Source organism: Lepidochelys kempii, chromosome 2 (genome assembly GCF_965140285.1).
Source record: "Lepidochelys kempii isolate rLepKem1 chromosome 2, rLepKem1.hap1, whole genome shotgun sequence".
In the NCBI taxonomy this organism is placed as follows: Eukaryota; Metazoa; Chordata; order Testudines; family Cheloniidae; genus Lepidochelys; species Lepidochelys kempii.
The window spans coordinates 228,807,321-228,834,084 of NC_136381.1; the positions used below are offsets into that span (position 1 = coordinate 228,807,321).

Here is a 26,764-nt window from a genome sequence, read left to right on the forward strand (position 1 = left end):
ACACTTCCTTTTGATCCGTAATGGCTTTTTTTGGCAAGACTGTTACCAGGGGGAAGTTTATGCATTATCCAAAATCCAAGTAGCCACCTGTCACTGATGGAATAAATGGGCCAAAATTGGAAGAGGGCTACCACAAGGCAGCTGTAATCGTAAGTTCAGTTACCTGACTATTCAATTTAAGGTGTTCCATCATTTAGAAAAGGCCTCTAACTACTTACTATCTAGATAGTTGTTCAAATGCCATTATCCTCAAGTCTGACATTTTAAAACACAGAAAACAGCTGTGGAAATGTCTGTGATTAGAACAAACATTGATAATACTTTAAGACAAACAGTTTAAGACAAAGACCATCCTGGACTAGAACATGGACAGGGCTTACTTACAGCAAAGAGACTATGTCCAATTTTGCTTGGCAAGTGAAGACAGAACAAAGATGTAGACCATGGAGTGGAATTACCAGTACAGAATATACACACTATACTTTACGTTTACACTTCAAAACAGATATTTTTGTTTTTTTGCCTTTGCTCACACATGTATTAGTTCTTTGTGGCTCTCCATTTGTCTGTTGGGGGGGAAGGGGGAAAAGACTGCCTTTTGCCATGCTCCTTGTCTGTGTTCTATGATATTTCCTCCTGCTGCTTTGTTTCTATGTGTTCGCACATACTGCAGACTGAAAAATAAAAGACTACAAAGTTAATTTCACATTGTAGCCTGCAACAGACACAGAGTACAACGATAGACACACTGTTTGTAGGTTAGAGAGGCAAAATGCAAAAATGACATTTCAGAAAGCAAGGCAAGCTGTGTAAGGATTGCTACATATATGCCTAGACAGCAACTGCTGGGAAAATGTCTCTGCTGTACAAAAGTTCCCAGATGGAACTGACAATATTCTGTCAATTCAGAGAGTTTGAAAACTGAGTTTCATGCACACATGCCCTTCCCTGTATGTATTTGCACCAATAGGATATTAAACAAGATATTTTCCACGTCACATAGTTGTTTACAGAATTAATTCATACTACAAATGAGAGACCAGAGCATTCAAAAATATTTACAAACACAGACTGACTCAAACTTTAAGATATAACCTAATCATTAGCTGCCTGGGGTTAGAAAGAAACTCACCCCACAGGCATGTTATTGCTTAATTATCCAGTTATAGGGGTTTTATACTTTCCTATTCAACATTTTCGTCAATGATCTGGAAGTAAATGTAAAAATCACTGCTGATTAATACTTGTGGGCAATGCATAGATTGGTGGAGTGGTAAATAATGATGAGGATAGGGCAGTCATACCAAGTGCTCCAGTTTTCTCTGTAAATTGGACAAAACACATTTTTAATATTAATAGTAATTATTTTCAGGGAGTTCTATGGCCTTGTGTTACACAAGAGGTCAGACTACATGATCACAATGGTCCCTTCTGGTGTTGGAATCTACGGGCATGGCTACACTTGCAGATGTAGAGCGCTTGGAGTTAAACCAGCCTTCGGAGACTGCAGCAGGGAAAACGCTGCACTGGCGTGGCCACATTAGCAGCTCTTGCAATGCCACAAAGAGCAGTGCATTGTAGTAGCTATCCCAGTGTGTAAGTGGCTGCAAAGTGCTTTTCAAATGGGAGTTGGGGGGTGGAGTGTGACAGGGAGCATGTTGTGTGTATGTGGGGGGAGAGAGAGTGGGTTTTTGGGGGGCAGAGAGCATGTCAGCATGCTGTCTTGTAAGTTAAGACAGCAGCAGGACATCCCCCCGCCCCTCAAAACAATGTGGCCACTTGACTTCAGGGGATTATGGGACATTTCCGGAGACCAATCGCAGCGCAGTAATGCAACACCTCATTCACACTGACGTCCGGGCGTTTCAGCCAGGGCGCAGCAAGCTTTATGCTTGTCTTGGAGGTGGATTACCAGGAGCGCTCCAGCTGCAGAGTCCAGGCGCTCTACGTGCCTTGCTAGTGTGGACACATTGGGAGTTAGGGCACTCAGGGAGGCTTTCATGTGCTCTAACTTGCAAGTGTAGCCAAACCCTTTGAATATAGCCAAATGCAAAGTTATACATCTAGGAACAAGGAATGCAGGCCATACCTACAGAATGGGGAAGGGGGAACTGTATCACAGAAAATTGTGACTCTGAAAAGGATTTAGAGGTCACAGTGGACATGCAACTTAACATGAGCTCCCAGTGTGATACTGTACAAAAAGGGCTAATGTAATCCTTGGGTCTATAAACAGGGAACTAGTAAGTAGGGATAGGGAGGTTATATTACCTCTGTTTACAGCACTGGTGAGACTGATAATACAAAACTGCATGTAGTTCTGGTGCCCATATTTTAAAAAGGAGGTTGAAAAGTTGGAAAGGGTGTAGAAAAGAGCTGCAAAAATAATGCCTGGGTCTGAGACTTGGTGCTGCAGGTTTTTTGGTTTTTTTGCAATGCAGACATACCCCAAGAGTCCCAAAGTCCCAGTGAAATAAAATATTGCCAGATCCACCACATATTTTACTTAGGCAAATCTCCAACTAAAACCAGTCAGAGCTTCACCTAAGTAGTTATGCAAGATCAGTTCAGAACTCGGAAACTTAATTCTCATTATCTACAGGACAGGAAAGAGTTTTCTGATTTTGGGGAAAACTGGCAGCAATGTCTTCGCTTCTGTCATACATAATCTAGATTGTACTGATTAGACCTATTCAGAATTGCTGTTAGCCCTACATAAATTATATTATTTGCTCTTAAAAGCCATGGTCCATGCCGGTAGCTCAATAATCTCAGTCTGTCTTCAAGTCCCCCTTGGCTGTAGCTGTCTTTGTATTCATGTATTCACAAATACAAATGCCTAGCAGAATAGGATTCCTGTAAATGTCAACACCCTGTTTGCTCATGAGAACAGCGAAAGCAGGCACAGTGAGAGTGAACAGGGAAGTGCTAGATGTACACTTTAGGTCACAAAAAACTAATATAATGCTAGGGGGGAGCGGAGTTATTTTGGTTTTACTAGTTTCACCTGAAGTCTAATTTTTAAATGTAGACGATGTTGCAACCCTTGCATGTTAATCTGCAATTTTTAAGTAGTATATTAAAACTGAAGCCATCTGTATCTCTGGTCCTTTAAAAACTTTTAAAGTTCACTGGAATATTTATTAATGCATTTATAAAACAGGGAGAATGGAAGGAGAAATCTGAGTTTATCTGCAGTTTATCCCCCTGTGATTATGGGACACCAACCATCTGACACAATTACTTAACCTAAACATTTTTCCAAGTTAAAAATGACAGCAGTACCTTCCTGTAAGTGAAAAAACATCACAGTTCTAAGATAATGGTACTTCTCAGATCCTAGAAATGGCCATCAGCTTCATTACATGCCTGAGATGAGTAGTTATATCATGACCACATGCCTTGCTATGCATTATTCCTTACATAAAGAATGTACTGAATTCAAGAACCTGCATGCACTGATATTCAAAGCTTATTCACATTTATTTTCAGGCAGAAAATTTCAAACGCACCTATGGGAGTTAGGCACCCACCTTCAATAGAAAACCAATGTGAGTTGGGCACCTAAATGTTGCCAGCCTCAAACATGTTACTACTGCCAATCATTACTGCTGGGAACCCACCTGCATCAAAATGTTCAAAAGGTCAAATGTGTCAGACAAAAGAGGAAAAAGTCATATGAGACTCAGAAGTCTTGTATTCCTGTGGTCTTCTGACAGCTGAAGCTGCTTACATCGCTGTCCCACCTCATCATCCACCTTCAGCCCCCACCCTCACCTACACCCAACAGCACTCTCAGATAATCCTGTATGTTTATCTTCGAGGAAAGACACACAATACCCATCTCAGCTAAAATACCTGCAAACTCCCTTCACTTAAGAGTGAAACAAATGCCAAAGGTCACAGTATAATTTATAAAACTCAAGAATCACAAATAAGGAGAAACACACATTTTCCATGACTAGTAAAGAAAATTAATATTGCTCAGCACTTGACCAGCTTGACAGTCCAAAACAGCTCAGAAATCTAGTTAGAAAAGCTCCATTTACTTAGTACTTGTGTGGACAGGAACAGAGCTGGTGAATGCAAAGGCAAGTGAACTGGGTACCTGTATTTGAATCTGAAATTAAGGCCTCTTGTTTTAATCACTAGAGGTTTGGAGAGGGGCTTTTTATTAGCATATATATTTAAATAAAAATAAAAATAAAATCTCACATGTGAGCTACAATAAAAATGGCTACAAACACAGTGGAATTAGTGAGGCTTTGTGCCTGTGGTGACCATCATATCATCAGGTGTTTCAGTGAGCGTAAGTAAACAACATATGACAGAGGTGTGTATATCGCACCTGCAGTATAATGTGACCCTGTTACATTTGCCAGAAAAAGAGTGCATACAAAACTGCAAGTGCTGAGCACCCCCAATCCCCATGAACTTCAAGAAAAGTTGAAGGTATTCATCAGCACTTTGCATGATCCATCCAGTTCTCTGGTGAATAGTGAGCAAACATAATTCTTGGCAGAAAGGCAATTATCCACTTTCCCTGGCCATCATACACAGGGCTTAACTGTGTTTGCTGCTGATATAAACCAATTTGTGAAACATGGTGCTACAGATTTGATGGACACCTAGCATCTGGCTATTCTGATTAAAGTTAGTTTCCCTAGAAAGTGGAACGAGAATCTATGTAACATGAGGTCAAAGGCCAACTACTTCCTGACATCCTAAAAGTGAGGCTGCCAAGATTAGTGAATTTACAGAATCTTTATTTTATAGTTTAACAAACGAATTCTGATCCATGGGTTACAGTGTCAATGACAACTCATACTCCCTGGTTTTGAATCAGATTACTCTCCCCAATATCATTTTATTATAAAAAGTGTTAAATCTTTCAGTTACTTCTGTGGTATCCATTTCCTCATTTGAGGTAGAGAGCAATTTTTACTTAGTTGACATTTAAAAAATATTTTGTATGCACTGAAATGTACTTAAAATAGTTTTAAAGGAAGATACTCCTGGAAGAGTCAACTGAACGAGAAAAAATAAAGCATTTTCACATTAACACAACCATTAAACCCTGCTTGGAGTAGCTGAAAAATTAACGGCTGGCCAGACTTACCAAAATAGGAGTATTAATGATTGGCTAGAGATTCTCTTTCTTGAGGGAAAAAACTCTATACATTAATTTGGATTAACAAAGTATTATTGTAATTCATCAAAAAGGGATTTAAAACTTTATGTATTCTAAAATACACAGTTCAAAACATAATAAAAAGGAACTACATCTTTACTTCAGAAAGGTAGTAAAAATTCTAACATCCTTTTAGCTGACCTTACTATAAGCAACTAACTTCAAATCTGTTTACTGTCTATTATATTGCAGATCCATGCCAAATAGCCCATATTCTTTAAAGAAAAGCAAAATTAAAGAGCATGAGAAGTCTAAAAAGTGATCACTCTTGGTCAGACTGTATGTTCTTGCTACACATTTAAAAACGTGACCTAATGCAAAAGCAGTACACACATAGCACTGGAGGTGACACTGAAAAAGCCCTAGATCAGGGGTTCTCAAACTTCATTGCACCACGACCCCCTTATAAGAATACAAATTACTACATGACCCCAGAAGGGGGAACTGAAGCCTGAGCCCAAGGGCTTCAGCCCCAGTCAGTGGGCTTTGGCCTGGAAAGTGGGGCTTAGGCTTCAGCTTGGTCCCGGGCTTCAGCTCAGCCCCAGGCTTCAGCTCTGGGCCCCAGAAAGTCTAAGCCAGACCTGGCAACCCCATTAAAATGGGGTGGGGACCCACTTTGGGGTCCCGGCCCAGAGTTTGAGAACCACTGCCCTAGAGAGTGGATAATACATAATGTATCAGCATGCCAGCAAAACAGAACACAATTTCTCCCCTGAAATAAACAGCTTACACTATTACACTTGACAGATCTTACAGGGGGACTAATGGCATGAGGATGAGTTTCTCTGCATTAATCAGATGAGACAACCTCCCTACTTGGGCACAATCAATGGTCGTGCTATGAAGCTCACTCCTCAGCGTAAGGTTTCTAAGTTGTATCACTTGGAATTCTTAATTGAAGCCACATATTTTTAAGAGTCATGTTTTTCCCTGTTTACTTAGAATAAGGTGGTCAAAGCATGGTCGATAGCCCAAATGTGCCTCACAGCCAATATCATATTTAACACAGAGCGTCTGGAGGATACATATCCCATTGTGTGATGGGACATTCTGATTTAAAGCAGAAGACTTTCAGGTGAAAATGGACCATCACATCAGAGGCGGATTAAGATGTATTGGGGCCTTGGGCACAAAGAACATTTGGTGCCCCATACCATGGGGGCCTAGGAGTGCCAGAACTGGGAACTTTTTAAAAATGGGAGGGCCATGCTTGCCCACTTTTTAACATCGGCATAGTAGCCTCGGGCAGGCATGGCATGGCAGCGGCATGGGCGCAGTTTGGGAAGGGCAGGAGGGCACTGTCCCCCCAAACTGCAAGCCTTGGGCCAGAGGCAATAGGAGGAGCAGTGCCACACATGATTGCTGCCTTGGGCTCAAAGCCCAGGTGTCTGCAGGGGCAACCTGCCACCGGAAGCAGGAGGAAAGCAACAGGAGCAGCCTGACATTGGGAAGGGAGGGGGCAGGAGGCCAGACCAGAGTCCCTTCCTCTGGGTCCCACCGGCAGCAGCGTGCCCTGGAGGGTGGGGACACGGATTGGGAGCTGCTCTTGGGTACCCTGGGCCCGACACAGAGCAGGCGGAGGATCCAGGGTTCCCCCTACAGCAGCCCAGGTTCCCTGGAAGGCTCCTACCACTGTCCAGCACTGGCTTTCGGCCTGGCCAGGGGCAGTGCCCCGGGGGAAGAGGAGGAGCAGGGGGCAGGGCCACAGTTACAGCACCGGTGGCCCCCACACTTCTACCCAAGTTACGGGCTCCTGCTGGGGGCCCCCAAATTGGGCCCTGGGCACAGATCTGGATGGATCTGGAGCCTCCCCAGACAGTATCTCAGTACTAAAGAGGCCAAGTGCAACTTGCTCCATTTTACGCTAATTAGGTGTGGACTTCAAGGCAACAGGCTGCTTGTTTCCACACCTGAGGCTTGCATTATCAAAGTGTGGATGCCCATGACACAGAAGTTTCCTCAGACCTTTTGTTTGGTATTTCCTCTCAAAAATAAAATCATAGAATCATAAGACTGGAAGACACCTCGAGAGGTCATTTAGTCCAGTCCCCTGCATTCATGGCAGGACTAATTATTATCTAGACCATCCCTGACAGGTGTTTGTCTAACCTGCTCTTAAAAATCTCCAATTATGGAGATTCCACAACCTCTTCAGCAGCAGCTGCTGAAGACAGATCCAATTCAAAGTGCAGCAGTCAGCATAGACTTGCCTCCCTGCTCTGAAATCCACTACCAGATGGCACTGTACTGTTCAAAAAATTGGGTATAAATCCGGACAAGTTAGAATGAGGCTAAATTAGAGGCAATTTATCAAACACAAAATATGCTACTAAAACATTACAAGTGCAGATTAAAATTCTCTGCTACAAGGCCACCACCAACCTGAATGTTAACCGACTAAAAAAGCTGTTCCCTCCTCCCTCCACAGAACACATCTCCCTGGTAATCACCAGCATACCAAAGGCAGCTTTTTAAAGGCTGCCAACTACTGAACATATTCACCTTCTCATATAGTTCCTTGTCCTTTCGTTTCTAATCATGACAATAACCCAAACTACCCATGCCCGATTCAAATGAGTGTTAAGGCAGCACTACGCACTTTCACAGGAAACCACAGAAGTTAAAATAAAACAAGGCTCTCACTTTTGAAGGCTGTTGAATTTTAATCTCCTGGGAGTCAGATGCAGAATCTGATTTGGTGCCACCGGAGTTTGGTTTCTCCTTTTTTCTCTTCTGTTTCTTTTTTTTCTTTTTAGCTCCCAAATCCCCTCCAGGACTTCTGTCAGGAAATTCAGAGAAGGTAAAATGAGAAAAATCAATACCACAAAGCTTGAAGTACATGAAAGTTAAATTTAGAAAAACCACTATTCCTACATATGAAAACTAATAACAGTCAGACATGACACAAGGAGGGAAAAAAATCAGGACAAACAAAAGGACTAAATTGCAGAAAAGTTCTCTATGTTAACTTGATCATTTGCTTTCCATTCAGTCCCCTAATTTACAGGGCATTTGGGCACCATATAACAGTCAATGCCATCCCCATGGCTTTTATTTCGCAGAAACATGAAGTGGCAGTTTTTACATATACAGCAGAAGTTGTAATGTCTCGCTGAACAATTTTATTTAGCAGGAGTCATTTTGCAGAAAGAAAGGGGCAGGAGACTTCAGGGAGAAAGAGAAATATAGTACTGTAATGCACTAGAGCTAAAACTTGCCTTATGTATGTCTGCAGAAGTAATAATTGAAATTTCAGAATATAACTCTGCATTGAACTAGAAACACTATAACCACAAACACAACATGAACATTTCTGATATTTCCAGCAATGAATCATGGGTGGGATTTTCTAAAGTGCCTTTGGGATTTAGGTGCACAGGCTACACTGAAAGTCAATGGGACTTCTGTTCCTAAATACCTTAAATGCTTTTGAAAATCTTTCCCCATGCCCTCAGATACTCTTGATGTTTATCAATAGCCCACAAAAGGATTTGGGAAGAATGAATTAGAGGGAAGGTTCCAACCAGAAAACACTCTGTGCAATTTTTCAGGGAACTTTGTTTTTAACATATGATATGTATCTTGCTCAAATCTCGCTGAATAAAAGGAGAGTTACTATCAATGACTATTACTGGATCAAGTTTAATGGAAAACACATAAAACCCAACCAACTGCAGCCTACACTTGCTGACTCCAAACATTTTAGCTGATGACACAGTGAACCCTTTTTTCCTGAAGTAAAGGGAGCAGTCAATTAGCAAATGACCAAATACAAGAGTAGAGCCTGTAGATATTAAGGGAGAGCTCACCAATGGATGGTAGTAACAGCGACCAGACAAACAGGAAAAAAAACAAAAAGAGAGAGACTCTAGAACACAAGCTGAATACTCTCCAAGAGAAGTTAACAGTCAGGAAAAACCATATGTACATCATGGGCTCCACAGCAGATGTTAGATGCCTTTTTGCACTGGGCAAAATAAAAACTTTGCTTATTTTATTTCTACACGAGAAACAGCTTTGATCGTGAGGGACATTGACAAGCATACAAGAGACATCATTTGGCTATTCTAGCAAAGTCAGGTCATGGGAACAAGTGGATTAGCATAGAGAGTTGCAACCATCATGAATCCTTATGAAAAGTATATCTATAAAATCCATTGTCATCTTTACTGCACTCTAATTTCAAAGGTTATAGTGTCCACAGTCTTGGCAATTGCATTGCTGGTCAATTCTTGGGTCCCCAAAGCCTGAGAAAGCTCCACATGCCCAAATTGAATGCTGAAAGCCTGTGTTTAAGCAAGTACCAACCAGTCACTGTAAACACTCATCTCTATGGTAATATCATTGTTCTCTAAATCCATCCTTATATGAAAGATCAATGCTGAGAAGCACTGAACCCTACAACTCCACAGGAGTTCAATGGAAGTTGCAACAGAAGAAGAGAAGGAAGAAGTACAGGGGTGGTGCTCAGCACCCTCTATGGATTAGGTCTCAATAACTATGACAGACATGGGCATAGAGAGCTGAGAGAAAAGGGGGAGATGAGAGAAAGTGGAATGTTTCCTTGAGCTCTGCAAATGAAACAGTTATTTACTTTAACTGTGGTTCTTTGAGATGTGATACAGATGTGTATTCCTCTTATGATGCGCTGGACACACATATACCTAGCTGGAGAATTTTGCATAGCAGTACTTGGAGAGGGACAGAGCTTGCACTTCGTGGCCACAACCCCTTCTCCTGAGGCTGACGCCCCCCTCAATTCCTTCGCACCGAACAACCAGAGACTAGACACCAATGCAGAAGCGACAAAGGTCAGGTCTTGGAATATGTCTGCATCACATCTTGAAGAACCAATTACAGTAAGTAACCATTTCTTCTTCTTCGAGTAGATGCAGCCGTGTATTCCACTTAGGTGATTCGTAAGCAATACTCACAGGAGGTGGGGCTCAAAGTCTATTTAAATAAGGGCTACAGGACGGCCTTCCCAAAGTTTGCATCTGCTTTGTATGCCACAGTAACTGCATAATGGTTTGTGAACGTATGTATCTATGACCACATGGCTGCCCTGCAAATATTCAATATTGATACATCACTTAAGAATGCTATTGATGTAGCTTGCACTCTCGTAGAATGAGCTCAAACCTGTAGAGGAGGTGTAGTCGAAGCTGTTTCGTATGCAGTCTTGATGCAGGAAGTGACGTACTTAGAGATCATCTGTGAAGAGACTGCCTGTCCCTTCATACACTCTGCATACAAGACAAACAGACAAGGCAAAGCCTAAAAAAGCTTAGTCCTGTCCAGATAAAAGGCCATTGTCTGATGTCCAACATGTAAAGACACTTCTCCTCTAGAGAGGAATGAGGCTTAGGAAAATATACAGATAAATATACTGCCTTGTTTAAATGAAACGAGAGACCACTTTAGACATACATTTCAGGTGGGGCTGCAACATCACTTTGTCTTTGGAGAATTGTGTGTAAGGAGGCTCTGCCATCAGAGCCTGCAGCTCTCACACTCATCTTAAAGATATTATCACCACAAGGAATGCAGTTTTTTTTTTTAAAAACAGAGGAAAAGGGCAGGATGGAGGTCCCATGTGAGCCACTAAGACCGTGTTAAGGTCCCAACCTCTGGTTCCCACACTGGAGGCTGAAGACAAAGGGTTCCTTTCAAGGATCTCACCATCATGGCATTGGAAAACACCAGTCTTCCATGAATGGGGTCAACACATGAGACTGCCACTAGATGCACCCTCAACCAGCTAAGCATAAGGCCCGATGATTGAAGATGCAGCAAATACTCCAAGATGTCTCAGATACTAGCTAGTGTGAGTTGACCTCCGTGGGCCAATGACCACACTAAAAAATGCTTCCACTTTGCTGCATAGGCCATCCCGGTAAAGGGTTTTCTACTAGTGAGTAGGACCCATCAAACAGCTGCCGAACATCACTCTGCATCATTCAACCATGGAGCAACCACACTGTGAGATGCAGGGAGCTGAGTGCGAGGTGCAAAGTACGTCTGTGATTCTGTGTGAGCTGGTTGGGATGGAGAGAAAGTGATATGGGAGGTTGAACTGACAGCACAAAAAGGTCAGAAAGCCAACCCTCCTTCAGCCATGCTGGGGCAACGAGGATGAGTTTTCAGCTTGAGGATGATCTGGGGAATGATCAGGATCAGAGGAAAAGCGTACAGGAAAACCGACTGCCAGCTGAGATGGAAGGCATCAGTCAGGGAACCTGGACTGAAGCCCTCTTGAGAGCAAAAGAGATGGCATTCCCTGTTATCCCTTATAGCGAACAGATTGATCATTGGGATGCACCACGCTGCAAAGATGACTTGCAGAATGCTGGGCTTCAGAGACCATTTGTGGCTCAGTGAAAAATTCCTGCTAGGTGGCCCACGAGATGATTCTGGATCCTGGCAAGTGAATGGCTATTGGAGTGATACTTTAGTCAATGACAGGTTTCAGAGTACCAGCCGTGTTAGTCTGTATCCGCAAAAAGAAAAGGAATATTGTGGCACCTTAGAGACTAACAAATTTATTTGAGCATAAGCTTTCGTGAGCTACAGCTCACTTCATCGGATGCATTCAGTGGAAAATACTCTCGTCAATGAAGAACTGCCACAACCTGATCGCTTCTTGGCAGAGATCCCTGAGCATGCTCGCCCTTGCCTGTTCACATAATAAATTATGGTGGTATTGTTGGTAAATATGTGAACTACCAACCCCTTGATGTGGTCTATGAAAGTGAAACAGGCATTATAGATGGCTCAAAACTCCAGGACACTGATGTACAGTGGAGCTTCCTGCTCTGACCACAGGCCGTGAACTTTCAGTGACCCCATATGTGCTCCTCAACCTATCAGGGAGGCATTGGTGACAAGTCCTGGTTGGTAAGGGCTGGGAAAAGGGAACACCTTGATATACATTGCCCTGAACCAGGCACCACTGCAAGGAGTCCAGGATCAATGGAGGAAGGCAGACCAACTTGTCTAGGGGGTGAAGAGTTGGATAGTGAACAGTCCTGAGCCACATATGAAGAGGGCAAAAGTGTAAACTCATGAACTGAACCACCTGCATACATGTAGATATGTGGCCTAAGAGCCTCAGGCATATGCAAACTGTCATGGAAGGTTGAGACAAAGACAGCAGACCGAGACAAAGACAGCAAGATGTCTGGAAATGGTCGGCTGGCAGAAACGCTCTCTAACTCGTAGAGTCTATTAGGGCCCCAATGAGCTCCATTTATTGAATGGTACTTTCTGGAATTTAGGATGAGACCCAGATGGTTGAATAAACACAGTGTAATGCATAAACAAAAAAGGACTTCTTCCCTGGGCCTACCCTTGAGTAGCCAGTCGTCCAGATCTGGGAAGACATGGATTCCATTCTTCCTGAGGTACGCAGTCACCATGACCATGCATTTGGTAAAAACCCAGGAGACACAAGACAGAAGGGAAGGTCTGCCTCCTGAAAATGACAGTCTGCCACAACAAACTGGAGAAATCTTCTGTGGCTGAGGTGAATCACTGCATAGAAGTAAGTGTCCTTAAAGTCCAGAGCAGCACCCCAGTCGTCCAGACAACATGAGGAGGTTAGCTGATAGGGTGACCCTATATAACATCATGGATATGATATATTTGTTGATGATGCGGAGGTGGAAAATAGGTCTTATCCTTCTCTTGGATTTGGGAACCAGGAAATACCAGGAATTGAAGCCTGACCCCGGTGTTCTGAAGGTAAAAACAGTCCTGGTTGGTAAGGGCGTGGCAAAGGACACTGCTCCTTTGGCCAGTAATGAGTAGACCTGCTCAAGGAGGGGATCCCTAAAGAGGGACAGGGAGGGAGGTTGCGGGGGGAAGAGTAGAAAGGAACTGGGCAGCATAGCCCAATCTGACAGTGTTTAGGACCCAGGTGTCAGTTGTAATCAAGCCACAAGCATCATAAAAGCCAGTGAGCCTGTCCCTGAACAGAGATGGGTCAAGGAAGTAATGATCAGACCACCACTCTGGACCAAGGAGTCAAAAACGCTGCTTGTGGGCAGGGTGACCAGCCAGACCTGACTGCCTCCTCCTCTAGGATCCATGTCCTTGTCTGGGGTAATCCCACTGTCTCAAGGGAAGAAAAGGCTACCCAAAGATGCGTTATGAATGGTATTGTTGCTGCTGCTGCTGGCCAACGAAGTGGCGCCTCTGCACTGCCAGTGTATACACCCCCAAGGAACATAGGGTGGACCTAGAATTCTTGAAGAAATCCAGGGTCTCATCTGTCTTGTCTGAAAACAACACCCAGCCATCAAAGGGTAAATCCTCTATGGCCTGCTGCACACTGAAAGCAATGCCTGAATTCTGCAGCCAGGACACCCTTCTCATGGTCACTGCAGAAGCCATCACTCTGGCCGAAATGTCTGTGATATCCAGCATAGACTGCAGTGACATCTTGACCACTAAGCAGCCTTCATTGATAAATGCCCGAAGTTCCTCTCTGGAGGTTTCAGGACAGCTGGTCCACAAACTAAGACATAGCTGTCCAATTTAAAAAATCATACAAGAATGCTTGCTGGTTCCCAATCTGCATTTGCAGAGAAGGAGGAGGTGTAAATCTTCCTGACCATTAAATCCATCCTTTTGGAATCCTTTGTGCTTAGGAGTGGTCTTAAACCTGCCCTGCCAGGCCCTATTGTTCACTGCAGTTGCAACTAGGGAATTTGGGTCTGGATGGGAGTAAAAGCTCTCAACCAAAGATGGCGTACTCCAGAGGATCTTTGCAGCTCTAGGAGCACATCGTTGACAGGGAGAGCTACTCTCCCAGGAGCAGACGGCTGCAGGATATCCACTAATTTATGGGTTTCCTCCTGCAGGAATTCTGCCTGAATGCCCAGGGAAGCAGACAAATGCTGCAAAGGGTCTGCCGCAAAAGGTCTTGATAGGCCTTGAAATCTTCTGGTACTGGAGAAGAAGAAGAGCCAGACTGAATCACCTGGGGACGAAGAGAAGGTGGTTAATGGGCTCTCATTCCAGGACTGGTGGAGCTGGAAGGGGCAGCTCCATACAGGGAAGGCTCACTGGTGCCTGAATCTGCGGTGGGTCCACAGTTCCCACCACCGATCTGGCTGGCGACCTTGTCTTAGAGCAAGCCGAGAAGCATGACCTCCACAATCCAGGAGTGTCCCATGGATTCCATAGAGACCACGGGTAAGGATAGGGCATTGGTGGCCAGTAGTCACCCCTTCCCAACTGTGAGATGAGTGCCAATCCCAGTGCCCATAGTACTCCATAAATGGTCTCCGAAGCGGGTCAGGTGATGAAGAATGGGAGGAGAAAGAACCTGATCCCAATGCCGAGGCACCTCAGGTTTCCAGGCACAAAGGTGGATCTGGTCTTGAGGGAGCAAGTAACTGGTCTGACTCGTCCATCACCCAGAACGAGGCAGGGACCAGGACTGATGATAGAAGCACTACTGCTGGCACCAAATACACCAGTGCCAGAAGTGGTGTCAATCCCAAAGTCAGTGGCAGTACCGAAGCAGATGATGGTGCCCAAGTGGAGAGAGGTGAGAGCCGCCATGGTAACATGCACCGATGCCAAGGAGTTTTCTGGTGCCAAGGAGGTTCCTTATACCGAGTCTGGTACCGGTCCTTCTTCCACAGGCTGTGGAAGGGAACATTGGGGTGCAGTGCCAGCAGACCCAAGAGTTTAGAAGCCTGCCCAGCCAACTGGGTTATAAACAATACAGATTTGGCAAAGTCCTGGGCCAAGGGAGAGGAAGTCTGTAGCTGCCTGGTACACTGCTAATGTGGAACGAGTTGGTGTCAGCATCACCTTTGTCAGTACCAGACCCAATGGACCCCCAGAGCCAGAACCAGAGTAGATGGTGCAGGGTCTCTACCTCCCTACTGGATACTAGGCACATCCTGAGAACTGGCACTAGCCTCATGCCGGTCCACGCTCTTCCTGGGGAAGTTGGAAGAGACCCCACAAGACCTGGAGTGGTCTCAGTTGGTCTTATGCAACCTTTTCCTCGGCACACTCAACAGGGAACAGCTTCTCCATCTCTTTGGAGAGGCACCTGCTCCAGAGTGCAAAGCGGCACCACCCCCAGAACCTGAGGGTGACCTCTGATCCAACAAAGGCCTTGTGCCGAAGCCGGCTACAAAGCCTATTTGAGCAGGTGCTGCTTTAGGTGAAAGTCCCTAGCCACCTGAGTCAGTTTCATGAACAATCTACAGATCACACACCACTCCTTGACCCTCGCCAAGCACAGCAAGCACCGTGTGTGGGGATCGTTGCTAGGGGTCGCTCCCGCACAGGGCATACAATGTATAAATCCCAGTGAGGGCTTGCACTTAACTAAGTGCAACTAACACTAACCTAACACTAATGGTATTACTAACTATATACAACTAGAAGACACTAAAATAGTGAGAAGTTATGAAGTTAAGACCACACAGAGTTCTGACTCCTGCTACAGGTGGAAAGAAGGAACTGAGGAGGGTCAGGACAGTGCCACCGCCTCATACAACCAGGGGAGGGGCTGTGGCCACAAGGTGCAAATGCTGCCCCTCTATGGGTACTCCTTGGCAAAATTCACCATCTCCAGTGCCCGAGCCATACACACACCTACATGTAATACACGGCTGCATCTACTCAAAGAAGAAACAGGAATTTGAGCTGCATAAGTGAGGCACAGAGAGAATTTTTAGTTCTGGAATCATGTTTATAACCTGCACCAGCCTAGACAGTTAAAAGATATACTTGTTTAAAAGAATCACACTTAAAATTACTTAGTATGCCTGGGTGCTAAGTTGTTGGTACGTGTACGCTATAATAAAAGAACAGTCCTAAAGGTCCACATAGAGGTTATAGCTATGAGTCAGTTGAAATGTGTGCAAGCAGACCTAAGTTTTCAAGGACTTCACAAACTATGGCAAAAGCAAAACATTTGAGTGCCTTACAGTTTTAAACAAAATTAAGTCATTTTCTATATTGTTTATATTAATAAACACACTCAACTAAATCTAATGTTTCTGTTGGTTTGATCTTTTCCACTAAACTTTGATTTTCCCCTCAGCATCTTACTGATGACAGAAGAATGATGCTAGTTGATCCCTAAGCTGAACTGCAAAAGTGGCATTACCCCTGAATATAGCTCTGGTACGTGGGACTACAAACACTGTTCTTCTAACATGCACTTCCACTGGGCCCACTTATCCCAATTCACTCTGGGATAAGTGGGTGCAACTCACATACTTTTCAATGGGAGCTACTCTGACTTACACCACGGTGGAATTTTGCTCATTAAGATCGTTAAAAGGTCAATGTTTTATTTGGTTTAGTTAAATTTATTAACTAAACTTTATTTGGTTTAGTTAAATAATGAAATTACTACATTTCAAAAATGTCACTTTGGTAATGATGGGAAAGAATGGTGCTTTGTCAAGTCTAACTAATGTTCTCCCTGTGAAATCATGTTTATACCAGAAAGAAAAGGAGTACTTGTGGCACCTTAGAGACTAACCAATTTATTTGAGCATGAGCTTTTGTGAGCTACAGCTCACTTCCATCGGATGCATACCGTGGAAACTGCAGCAGACATTATATACACACGGAGATCATACTCAATTTGGTTTTTGGCCAGGAGAGGGTTGCTTTTTTTCTTCTTAAACATGTGTGACTCCATATGAAAAGTTAGACAGCTGAGAACAATACTTTTTGGTGGTGTTCAGACCCATCTTTTTAAAACTACTTCTGATTTTGTTTATGATTTCAGCTGAAGGGAAAATAAAGCAGATCAGCAACATTAAAAGTGCTAACACTTTTTGTTTGAATAATCCCTCTCCCTACCATTTCTAAAGTATGCCTCTACTCAAATCCCAGTTTTGGTTCACAACCTTCAATTTTAAAATGTTCACAATGCTTGGTCCAAAAGAAATATTTTTCTCTCTTTGACAGGGTGTCCACTCAACAGGAATGTTCAGAAGCAGAGATGCTCTGTAGAGTCAGCTGCTTAAATCGGCCTTTCATTACTATTACATGTCACAGAATATGAAACATTTTAAAAGACAGATCTGTTTGTCCTTCGCTTCACTTTTCTTTAGGCATGTTTGCGGCAGAAAGATTCAGCAGTGGTCAGCGACTTTTATTGACTATGGAGTCAAATTAGAAACAGTGACTGTGCAGAGCTGAGGGCAAAAGCAATAAAAGACAAGCCCCAACCTTCAATATTTCTAACTCTCTTCAAAACTACTGAACTGAAAGGACTATAGGAGTTTTACAGCTGGGGTTGGCAATGGGGAGAATATTAGACTTTCCTTCACTAGTCCAGCACATAAATCACTTTCAGATTGTAGTAGCTGCATGTGGGCATAAGAAGGAAGAATATCCTATAAGGCAGACGTTCAAAGGGCATGCTACATACACAACATATTTGTACCTGAACAATTGGTCATTTACACACCATGTTTAACTGTCCAGTTTTTGTAGTCTCGTAGGGCTTGATTCTGCACCCATTCAACTGAGACACCAATTAGGAGGAGTTGCAGGGGGTAAATCCCCCCCTCCCAAGGTTTTTGCACTTGCTTAAGGTTCCATAGGCTACAGAGACAGGCAGCCATGGCCCTGACCACTTTTAAACAGGGGTCCTGCTGCCAGAGCACTGCTCCAGGTACATAGTCACAACAGCAGTGAAATTTGACCTGGTTGCCCCTCCATACTGTACCTGCATAGTTAAAGAAGTACAACTGTGTGGACACAGCTATACAGATATAAAGGGGAAGGGGAAATAGCAATTCTGGTATAAGACACCATTAACTACATCCACATAGTGGGTTGTACTGGCATATCAGTTAAAAAAAAATGGTATCCCTAACCAAAATATTTATACTGCTACAAAAACTGTGCAGACCAGGCCTTACTTAAAGTAAAAGCAGAGTCAAGAGACCTGGCTCTGCCTCAAGATAGACTAACTTTGCCACAGAAACAGACTATGTGTGTGACCTTGGGCAAGTTATTTAGGCCTACATTTTTACAAATGTCTACAACAGTTATGCATGTAAATCTGTAATTCCACCCACACATTCCTTTCTACTTGTGGACGCACATCTGCTGTTTTACATGAGTGTGAAAAAGTGCATTCACATTTTTATAAGGGTGAGTCTTAGCCTCTCTGAGCTTCTGTTCCATCCTCTCAGAAACAGATTTACTTTCCCTATATGGCTGTTGAGAAGATTAATTCATTAAAATCTGTGCAAATCAGATTCTCAGATGGAAGAGGCTAAAGAAGTGCAAAGTATTATATATTATCCCCAGTGCGGCAGTTGCTGTTTTTCCTTTTGTGTTTGAATGGATCTTAACATCTTTCCCAAAGCACATCATTGAGTGTTATTTTAAACTGTATTGCTGAATACCCAGTATCCCTTGAACAAAACCAGCTTTTTCAAACACCAACATCTCTATTAAAACTTGCCACTACCCATAAATTTAAGTAAAAAAATTCTGAACTTCAGAAACAAGCCCATCTTTCAGGTGTTTAAGGTCATTTTGGCTGCCAAGCTCTTTACCTGCACAGCTCTTCCGAACAGTGGTTTTTGCCTCTGCATCTGTCAATAACAGTGTACAAAAGCATTTTTTCGAGGGACCACAAAGATTTTTTTTAAATGGTTTCTGCGATATAAGACCAAATTCAGATCTGATGTAAATGGGTTTGATTTCATGGAACTCAGGAGTTATAATATTTACACCAGGGCTATATTTGGCTCAGAGTTTCTATATTTTTAAAAAATCAATATTAAGATTCTGGACGTTTCCCCTCTCCTATTAGATCATAACTATATCAAGAGAGAAAATATTTTGAACCAGAAAGCCTTGATAACGTCCTTTGAAGTTCACTGTTAACACAACAGTAGCTAGGTGAACATTTTGGGGCTAATTTTTGGAAACACACTGCTTTCTTCAAGAATTATAGTTTAGTAATAAACCAAAAGTGCCATACTTACAGCATGCCAACATTCAGAATGTTTAACTAATGTGTTTCTTCTGTCCCTTTGCTCTACAAATCTCTTTTTAAGAATGCACTTCAGGACTCAGACTTTGTATGCCAAGTTCTGGACTAAAACAGTTACACATTTCTTTAAAAACAAATTTGAAAAAATTCTTAGACAAAAACATGTTTATAAAGCTGCCATTCAACAATGCTATATCTTAGTGTTCTATTACAGTGTTTTTAAAAAAAACTCATACAAGCATTTCATATTGATGTTTACAATCTTTCTGAAGCTGTCTATTGAAAATTCTGTGCCCTTTCTATCACAGAATTCCTATGCAAAGAGCCATTGAGAATTGACTGAAAGACCCTACAGAGAAAGGGAAATGCGGTGTCAAGTAAACTGTATTTAAAAACACTGAGTTAATTTATTTAATCCTATTTTAAAGTACATTTACTAATGGAGCTGTTTTGGAAACAGTCTTTTCCTATGAAGTGGAACAGAGTGTAGCAGACAGCAAACTTAACAGGAACAAATTTCAGAGATGAGGGAGAAAAAGGAGACTAGCACATGAGAATCACAAAATATACATGATCTTGCATCCTGAAAATGGGACCAGATGTGTAGGGCACAGACACTTGCATCCTAGAGAGTTCTGTATTATTTTCTATTGAATACTTATCCTGTGGTCTGCTGTCCACAGCATATTAAACACACACGCATGCACACACACAATCCACCATCACTATGTCACAGCACTATTTATGGTCAACAGTGTATGACCCAATTTTAAATGTCAAGCTACAGTTTGAAGAAGTGATTTAATTTCCATAGTATTCACACCAAAGACTGACACACGATAAACAATACCTCTCCCTATAAGAAAAGTAAAGCCTGAGACAGAATAAAATTAAATATTCAGTACCACTAATGCAGACTATTCCAACCTCAGCAAGACACTTGCCATGACCATATTTTAAAGCACCAAGTTAGCCTGTAAATACTCCATGGCATATCTGTGCAATAGGAACTAATCTGAAATCTCAAAGAAAATTTTAAAGTAACATCAAAAGCAAACACATCACAATGGGAGCAGAGGAGGGAATTTGTACGGGGATGTTGAATTTTTCAGTTCTGGAGCAGAATGCTAAAATGCTGTTATGTTTTGCTGTAATCTACTTAATAATATTCCAGAATTGTCATTCTGAATCCTATACATTCTGTAGAGTCAGTGTGATGCAATGGAAAGAGCTACAAGCATGGCTATTAGCTCTTTTTGTTCAGAATATCACCAGGTTCAATTAGTGGGATTCATGATATGTTACTGTCCAATTTTTAAGTTCTCTGCCATTTTGACTTTACAAATTACATCCATGTGACAGTAAGACATGTATCTATGCCATGCCGGGAATCCTAGACCTTTATGATATCAGAGGTAACTCAACCAACTATCACCCTTACTCTACAGCTAATTTGCATGCAAGAGTGTCATTGGTTGTCTGAGTGACATTGCCCAGATGGCCCAACTGCCACAATTCTTCAAAACCACCCACACAACAGTACAACCAGCACATACAAAAACCCCAAATGCATGTAGTGCCTCACGTGTCATTCACCACTCACATAAATCTCCCAGCACAACACAATCCGTACACAAATCAACACAACAACCCAGAACATTGCTCTGAAGCACAGAATGTCTGTTGAATCAGTGAGGCAAAGGAAACAGCTACAAGCATGGTTGACAGCTCCGTTTAGAATATCACCAGGTTTAATTATCACTGGAAATCACTGTTTGTTACTCTCCAATTTTTAAGTTCTGAGCCATTTTCAGATTGTTTTACATACATGACTTTACAAATTACATCTATGCAACAGCATGGGTTTTCAGTTACTAGTTTCTGACATGGCTTTTCAATAATAACTGTTGGAATTTTTGATTGAGTACCTCAACTGACAAAAAGTGCCAATGTTACACAAAACTTCCAATTAATAGCAGATACTGTGCCAAAAAAAGATGATAAAACACAGCAGTAACTCAGAATTTCATACCTGACTTTGTATATTACAAGTCCTATGAAACTAACAACACCCATCACTTGTTTGTCTGGAGTGATCTGGATTTACTGGAGTGATCTAGCCACTCATTTTGTTAAACTTTATAGTATCTGAAAATATCCTATTTTTCATTTATTGCTCACCCATAAAAACTGGCTTCTGTGGAGAACTCATCATAATACTTAACAGATTGCAAAAAGAATTGTGTATAGCCCATGACCATATTACTTCTCATTTAAAGACTGCAGTTACCTTGCTTTGCAAGTATTGCTGCAAGTTATGTATCACCATGTAGGGATGCGTAATTGTACCCTTGCTCCTTCTTAAACACTGCTTCTTGCACTCACTATGCCTATGAAGAAGCCTAGTTCAATGGCTTGGAAGGCTGGACTTCTATTATAAGGCAGAAATAGATCAATCAAGGAAAAGTAATAAAAACAGAAGAAAAGAAGAGAAATTGGACTTCAAACAGTTAAGTTACCAAGCATAAATTCTAGACAACCATTAGCAGGCTATTGAATTGGCTTGGAATGTCAGTGTGACCCACTGGTGACAATAATGTAAAATCATACTGTATTTTCAGTGGTACTAATTTAATGTATTTAGAAATTAAGAAATGCTGGAATTTTCTTTCAAACAAACAAAATTAAAGCTCCAAGTTAGCACAGCACAATTTCTTCCTTTTTTAAATATTCCAAATTTATATTACTATAATTATTTTCGACACAGCTATTTTAGTATGCAAGGCATGAATATGCTGAGGAAGTTGCAGTACAAGAAAAACTGGAGTCGGTCTTTGTAAATCTTAAATTAAAGACTTTTTACATCACACTTAAGGTACAGAGCAGTTTGTTGCCAAGCAAGTCCTGGGGGACAGCAGACAATAAACAGCATACATTCTCAAACATAATCACCTATGGAAGTGAATAAGTCTCCCTAATGAATAAGAAATTAATGACTAAGAAGATATTTATATAGTTGTTTATAAGCTAACCTATTTCTATTTTAGGTCACCATGGCCACTCCTAGTTGCCACAGTATTTTCCCTTTGCTAACATATTTCTAACCCTAAAGATAAGAATATAAATTTGAATGTAATTAACTCTTAAAACATTGTTTCCCCCCAGTGCCTCAATCCAGCAGCGAGATCCACAAGTGGTCCTTTATGTCCACACTGAGACCCACTGAAATCAATGGGACTCTGAGCATGCGTAAGGGGGTCACACATTTGGATCCCTTTGCAAGATCAAGTCTGTATATAAGTAGACAGACTGTCCTGTTTCGTTTCTCATCCAGAAACAGGAGACAAAGTTTAATCTACAGTAAAATGAGTTTTTAGAAAGTGATTAAGAATAATGAGAAGGGGCTACTACTAAAATATACTTGTTGTATTAATGACTTGAGACACTCATGCCCTACTCCAATTACAAGTAGATTTATACACGTTTCTTTTTGGACAGTAGGTGGTGTTGAGAGGAGGAATATTTTCATTTAATGAATGACAAGATTGAGGTGGATAATTCAAGAGTCCTTAAAATATCTTCCTATTTTCTCCATAGAGTCTATCCTGATCATTCAGGAGATCTGTATATTTGCCATTCGTTTGAAAGCTATAAACAAAAAGACTTAAGGGAAAATAGAGGGGCATCTTTTAACTTCACAGAAATACAGTGAATTAGAAGAGCTTTGGAGAGGTCCTAAGTAGAAAAATCATGGTAAATAAAAACACAATAGATGCTATCCCATTCCTTCCTAAAGAGGAAGGCAATAAAATGCCACCTTTTACCGCTCTGTTTCTCTCACAGGGCTCTTGTATATATGGGGAAATGTCTGTGGTATCAGGTTGATTTTTAATGGGGGGTCGCGTGTAAGTACGGATTTGCCAGTATGTGACCTCCTTCCCCCGAGAGTTATCCTAGGGACAATGCTTCTTCACAGACACGCTGCTGGCTACACCCTCTACTCAAGGCCTCCTCTCGCTGGAAACAAGGGCATCTCACCGCGCTGGGTGAGTCGGGGCTTACATACACACAAAAACTGCAGCTCACCTAACTCAGGAGACGCTGCCGCCAGCTGCAAACAGGGCGATTGATCTCCAAGCACAAGCCTCCACTGAGGGCTGGGACAGGAACAGAGCCAACCTCCCGCCAAGGGGCTCAGCCGGCCGGACGCGATGCCCACAGAAGACCGGCCCGGCCCCAGAGGAAGCTGGGGGTAGGGGCGCTCCCACAGCCAGGCTCACACGCTGGCGCGGTAGCAAGCATCGCCGAGCAGGGCGGCAGAGGGGGGCTAGGCTCCGATTCCTGTCACCTCCCTGGAGGCCCCGCAGCGCGCAACCTGCCCGCTGACAGCTCCCCGCCCCACGCCGCCGCCCCCTGCAGGAAGGCCCCGCTTCAGGCTCCCAGGAGGCGCGGGGCGAACGGCTGCCTCCCGCCTCCCAGCGCCCTGCACAACAGCTACGGCGATCCCGCGCTGCTCCAGCCCAGCCAGCCGCAGGGCCCCTCTCCCCACCTGGGCCACCGCTCAGCCTGGCCCCGCGCTGCCTTCCCCGCCCCGCCGGAGCGGCCCCGGGCCCCGCTGCAGCAAGGGGCCGGGCCGGAGGGAGCCCAGCGCTTTTCCTCGCCCCCGCGCCCGGGGCCGTGCTACAGCCGGGGCCGGACGCGCCGGCTCAGCCGCGAGCGCGGCCGCCTACCCCTTGGCGTGCTCGGCCTCCTCCTCATTGTCGCCGTCGATGCCGCAGGTGTCCTGGTCATCCAGCTCCAGGCTCTGCTGGCTGGCCGCAGACTCGCTGTCCTCCGCCATCACGGGGGAAGGAGGGCGGGGAGGAGGGACTGGAAGCCTATGAAAGGAACCGGGGCGCACAGGCAGAGGCGGCCCGGAGGAGCTCCCTCTAGCTGCTGTCCTCCCCCTGCTCGGGGAGCGGGAGCCCCCAGCCCGGCTGCCACCCCCGCTTCCCTGGCCGGCAGGTAACGGCCGCACGAGCCCTGCTGACTCATGGAGCCCTCACCGCTGGTGCCACTTCCTAAATAGCTGATTCAGCCCCACAGCAGCCCTCAGAGGGGGGCCTGAGCTGGACGCAGGCCCCTGCCAGTTGGGGGCGGATGGCAGCCAAACCTCAGGCTGGAGCTGGAATTCAGACTGACCTGAGCTGGCCGCACCGAACACCTCCAAACTGCTGGGAGAGCTGGGAATCGGGATCTTGAGGTTGGCCACTTGGCCTGGCTCTACCTGCCCCCCTTGCATCGAAGGGGCTGCATACTGCACCTGGCTGCTCTGACTGTTTGAAATGTACCAGCCTGAGGGTCAGTGGTAGCTGGGCCTCAGTCCTGCAGCAAACTCAGGCAGGGGAGCAGTGTTCTGCCCCTATGGAGCTCATTGCATGTGTGACATTTTGGGGTTCACTCAGGCCAGTAAAGGGTTCAGTCAGCATCTTGTAACTTGTGCAGCTTGGGCCCAGCGATCTGACCCTAACTGCCTGCCGGGAGCCCACAGCCTCACCCTGGCTTTGCCCAGCCTGGTTACTCCTTGCAGGCTGACCTTAGTACCTTTCCAGCCCTGAATTTGCCTCCAAATCTTCCTACTGCAGGGACCAGTCCCTCTCCCTGGCACTCACAGAGAAAGTGTTACGTTAGGTGCCTCTACAGAGACAGTAAAGCACTCCAACCTATTAGCTTTCTAGAAACCCACATTCCCTTGTCTAGGACACCTTATCATCACCTTTATCTAGGCTAGACTGTTTGGTTGTAAATGTGTTTAGAAACATCATACAGAGGAAGTTCATAACTTCACATATAAAGTTAACATGTATTTGGCAATGATATTAATAACCAGCGTGTTATTAGCTTTCATATGATACTTAACACAGTGTTGGATGTAGTGAGTTGGTTGGGTCTGATCAGAGACAGTATGGCCTATGCCAGTGGGCATTAAGGACTCTTAGGGTCACAGAAGGATTGGAGTCTTGCTGCCTACAGCCATCCAAGAAGTGCCCCAATGCCTGAATGATATACTGTCTGATATGGCTTAGTGCTATCATAGTGGCTCATGAATTTTATAGTTCTGTTTTAATAAAATCAACCCAAATACCCCTATACTAAGCCCAAAGTCTTTAGTTAAGACTTTTCAGTCCTCAGGAGACTAAGGGTATGTCTACACTAGAGGCTATGATACTGTAGCACCTTACTGTAGATGCTTCCTACGTTGACAGAAGTGTTTTTTCCATTGATGTAAGTAATCTACCTCCCCAAGCTACAACAGCTAAGTCAATAGACAGATTCTTCTGTCAGTCTAGCTGCATTCCACACCTGGGGTTAGATTGGTTTAGCTACAGCTCTTGGGTGTGAATTTTACACATTCCTGAGCAACATAACTAGATTGATTTAAATTTAAATGTAGACCAGGGCTAAACTGTTGTGTGTCACTGAAAAAGAACAGGGGAGACCAAGGTGCCCATAAGAACAGCCATATTGGGTCAGACCAATGGTCCATCTAGCCCAATATCCTGTCTTTGACAATGGCAGTGCCAGATGCTCCAGAGGGAATAAACAGAACAGGGCAATTTTGAGTGTTCACCCCTTCTTGCAGTCAGAAGTTTAGGGACACCTGGAGCATGGGGTTGCATCCCTAACCATCTTGGCTAATAGCCTTTGAAGGACCTATCTTCCATGAATTTATCGAATTCTTTTTCTAACCTACTTATACTTTTGGCCTTCACAACATTCCCTGGCAACGAATACCACAGATTGTGCATTGTGTGAAAACGTACTTCCTTTTGTTTGTTTTAAACCTGCTGCCTATTAATTTAGCGGGTGTTCCCTCGTTCTTGTGTTTGGTGAAGACATAAATAACACTTTCCTATTCACTTTCTTCATACTATTCATGATTTGAAACACCTCTATAATATCCCCCCTTAATCAGGGCCATCCCTACCCATATGCAAAGTACGCAGCTGCGTAGGGCATTACGAATGGGCCGCCAAATTTCCTGGTGCCCTACGCAGCTGCGTGCTGCTCCAGCCCCTGCTTCGCCTCTTCCCCATGGCCTCCGCCCCATCCCCACCTCTTCCCACCTTTGCTCCGCCCCAGCCTTGCCCCTACTCCCCTAAAGACTGCAGCAGGGGATGGGCCTGCACTCACCAACAGCGGTAAGTAGAGTGACCTGGCCCCGGCCCGTTCTGTGCCACCAGTGAGTGCTGGGCGGGTGGTTCCCCCCTGACCCAAAGCCTGGGAACCAGGGGAGCAGAGCGGAGCGGGCTGGGTCGGGGCACTCCACTTCCTGCCGCCTCGTGAGTGCGGGGTCGGACCTGCCCTGCACTCACCGGGTGGCAGGAAGTGGAGCGACCTGGCCCCAACCCGCTCCGCTCGCTCATGCTGGGGGGCAGTTTCCCCACTGCCCCCCAAGCCTGCTCCTGCCCTCTCGCAGAGGCCTGGGGCCCCACACAACCCTGCCCCCCCCCCATGGAAGGGCTGCGTAGGACACCAAAATGGCTAGGGACAGCCCTGCCCTTAATCTTTTATTAGCTGAACAGTCC

At 44.1% G+C, this 26,764-nt stretch overlaps 1 protein-coding gene across 3 annotated transcripts in view; it reads right to left on the reverse strand.

Annotated features, from left to right (window-relative positions):
* NMT2 (N-myristoyltransferase 2) overlaps nt 1–24,218 on the reverse strand; it is a 53,653-nt gene extending 29,435 nt beyond the window's left edge. Inside the window, exons 1-2 of one of the 3 annotated variants that reach the window (XM_073334088.2) lie at nt 23,927–24,218; nt 7,835–7,970 (exon numbers count right to left, since the gene is read on the reverse strand). In XM_073334088.2, the coding sequence (XP_073190189.1) occupies nt 7,835–7,970; nt 23,927–24,036 (246 nt within the window). In that variant the 5' untranslated portion in view covers nt 24,037–24,218. Of the gene's footprint in view, nt 1–533; nt 675–7,834; nt 7,971–23,926 lie in introns of those variants that run through there. The other 2 variants (XM_073334090.2, XM_073334089.2) reach the window with 2 other exon arrangements.
* Between the last annotated feature and the right edge of the window lie 2,546 nt (nt 24,219–26,764).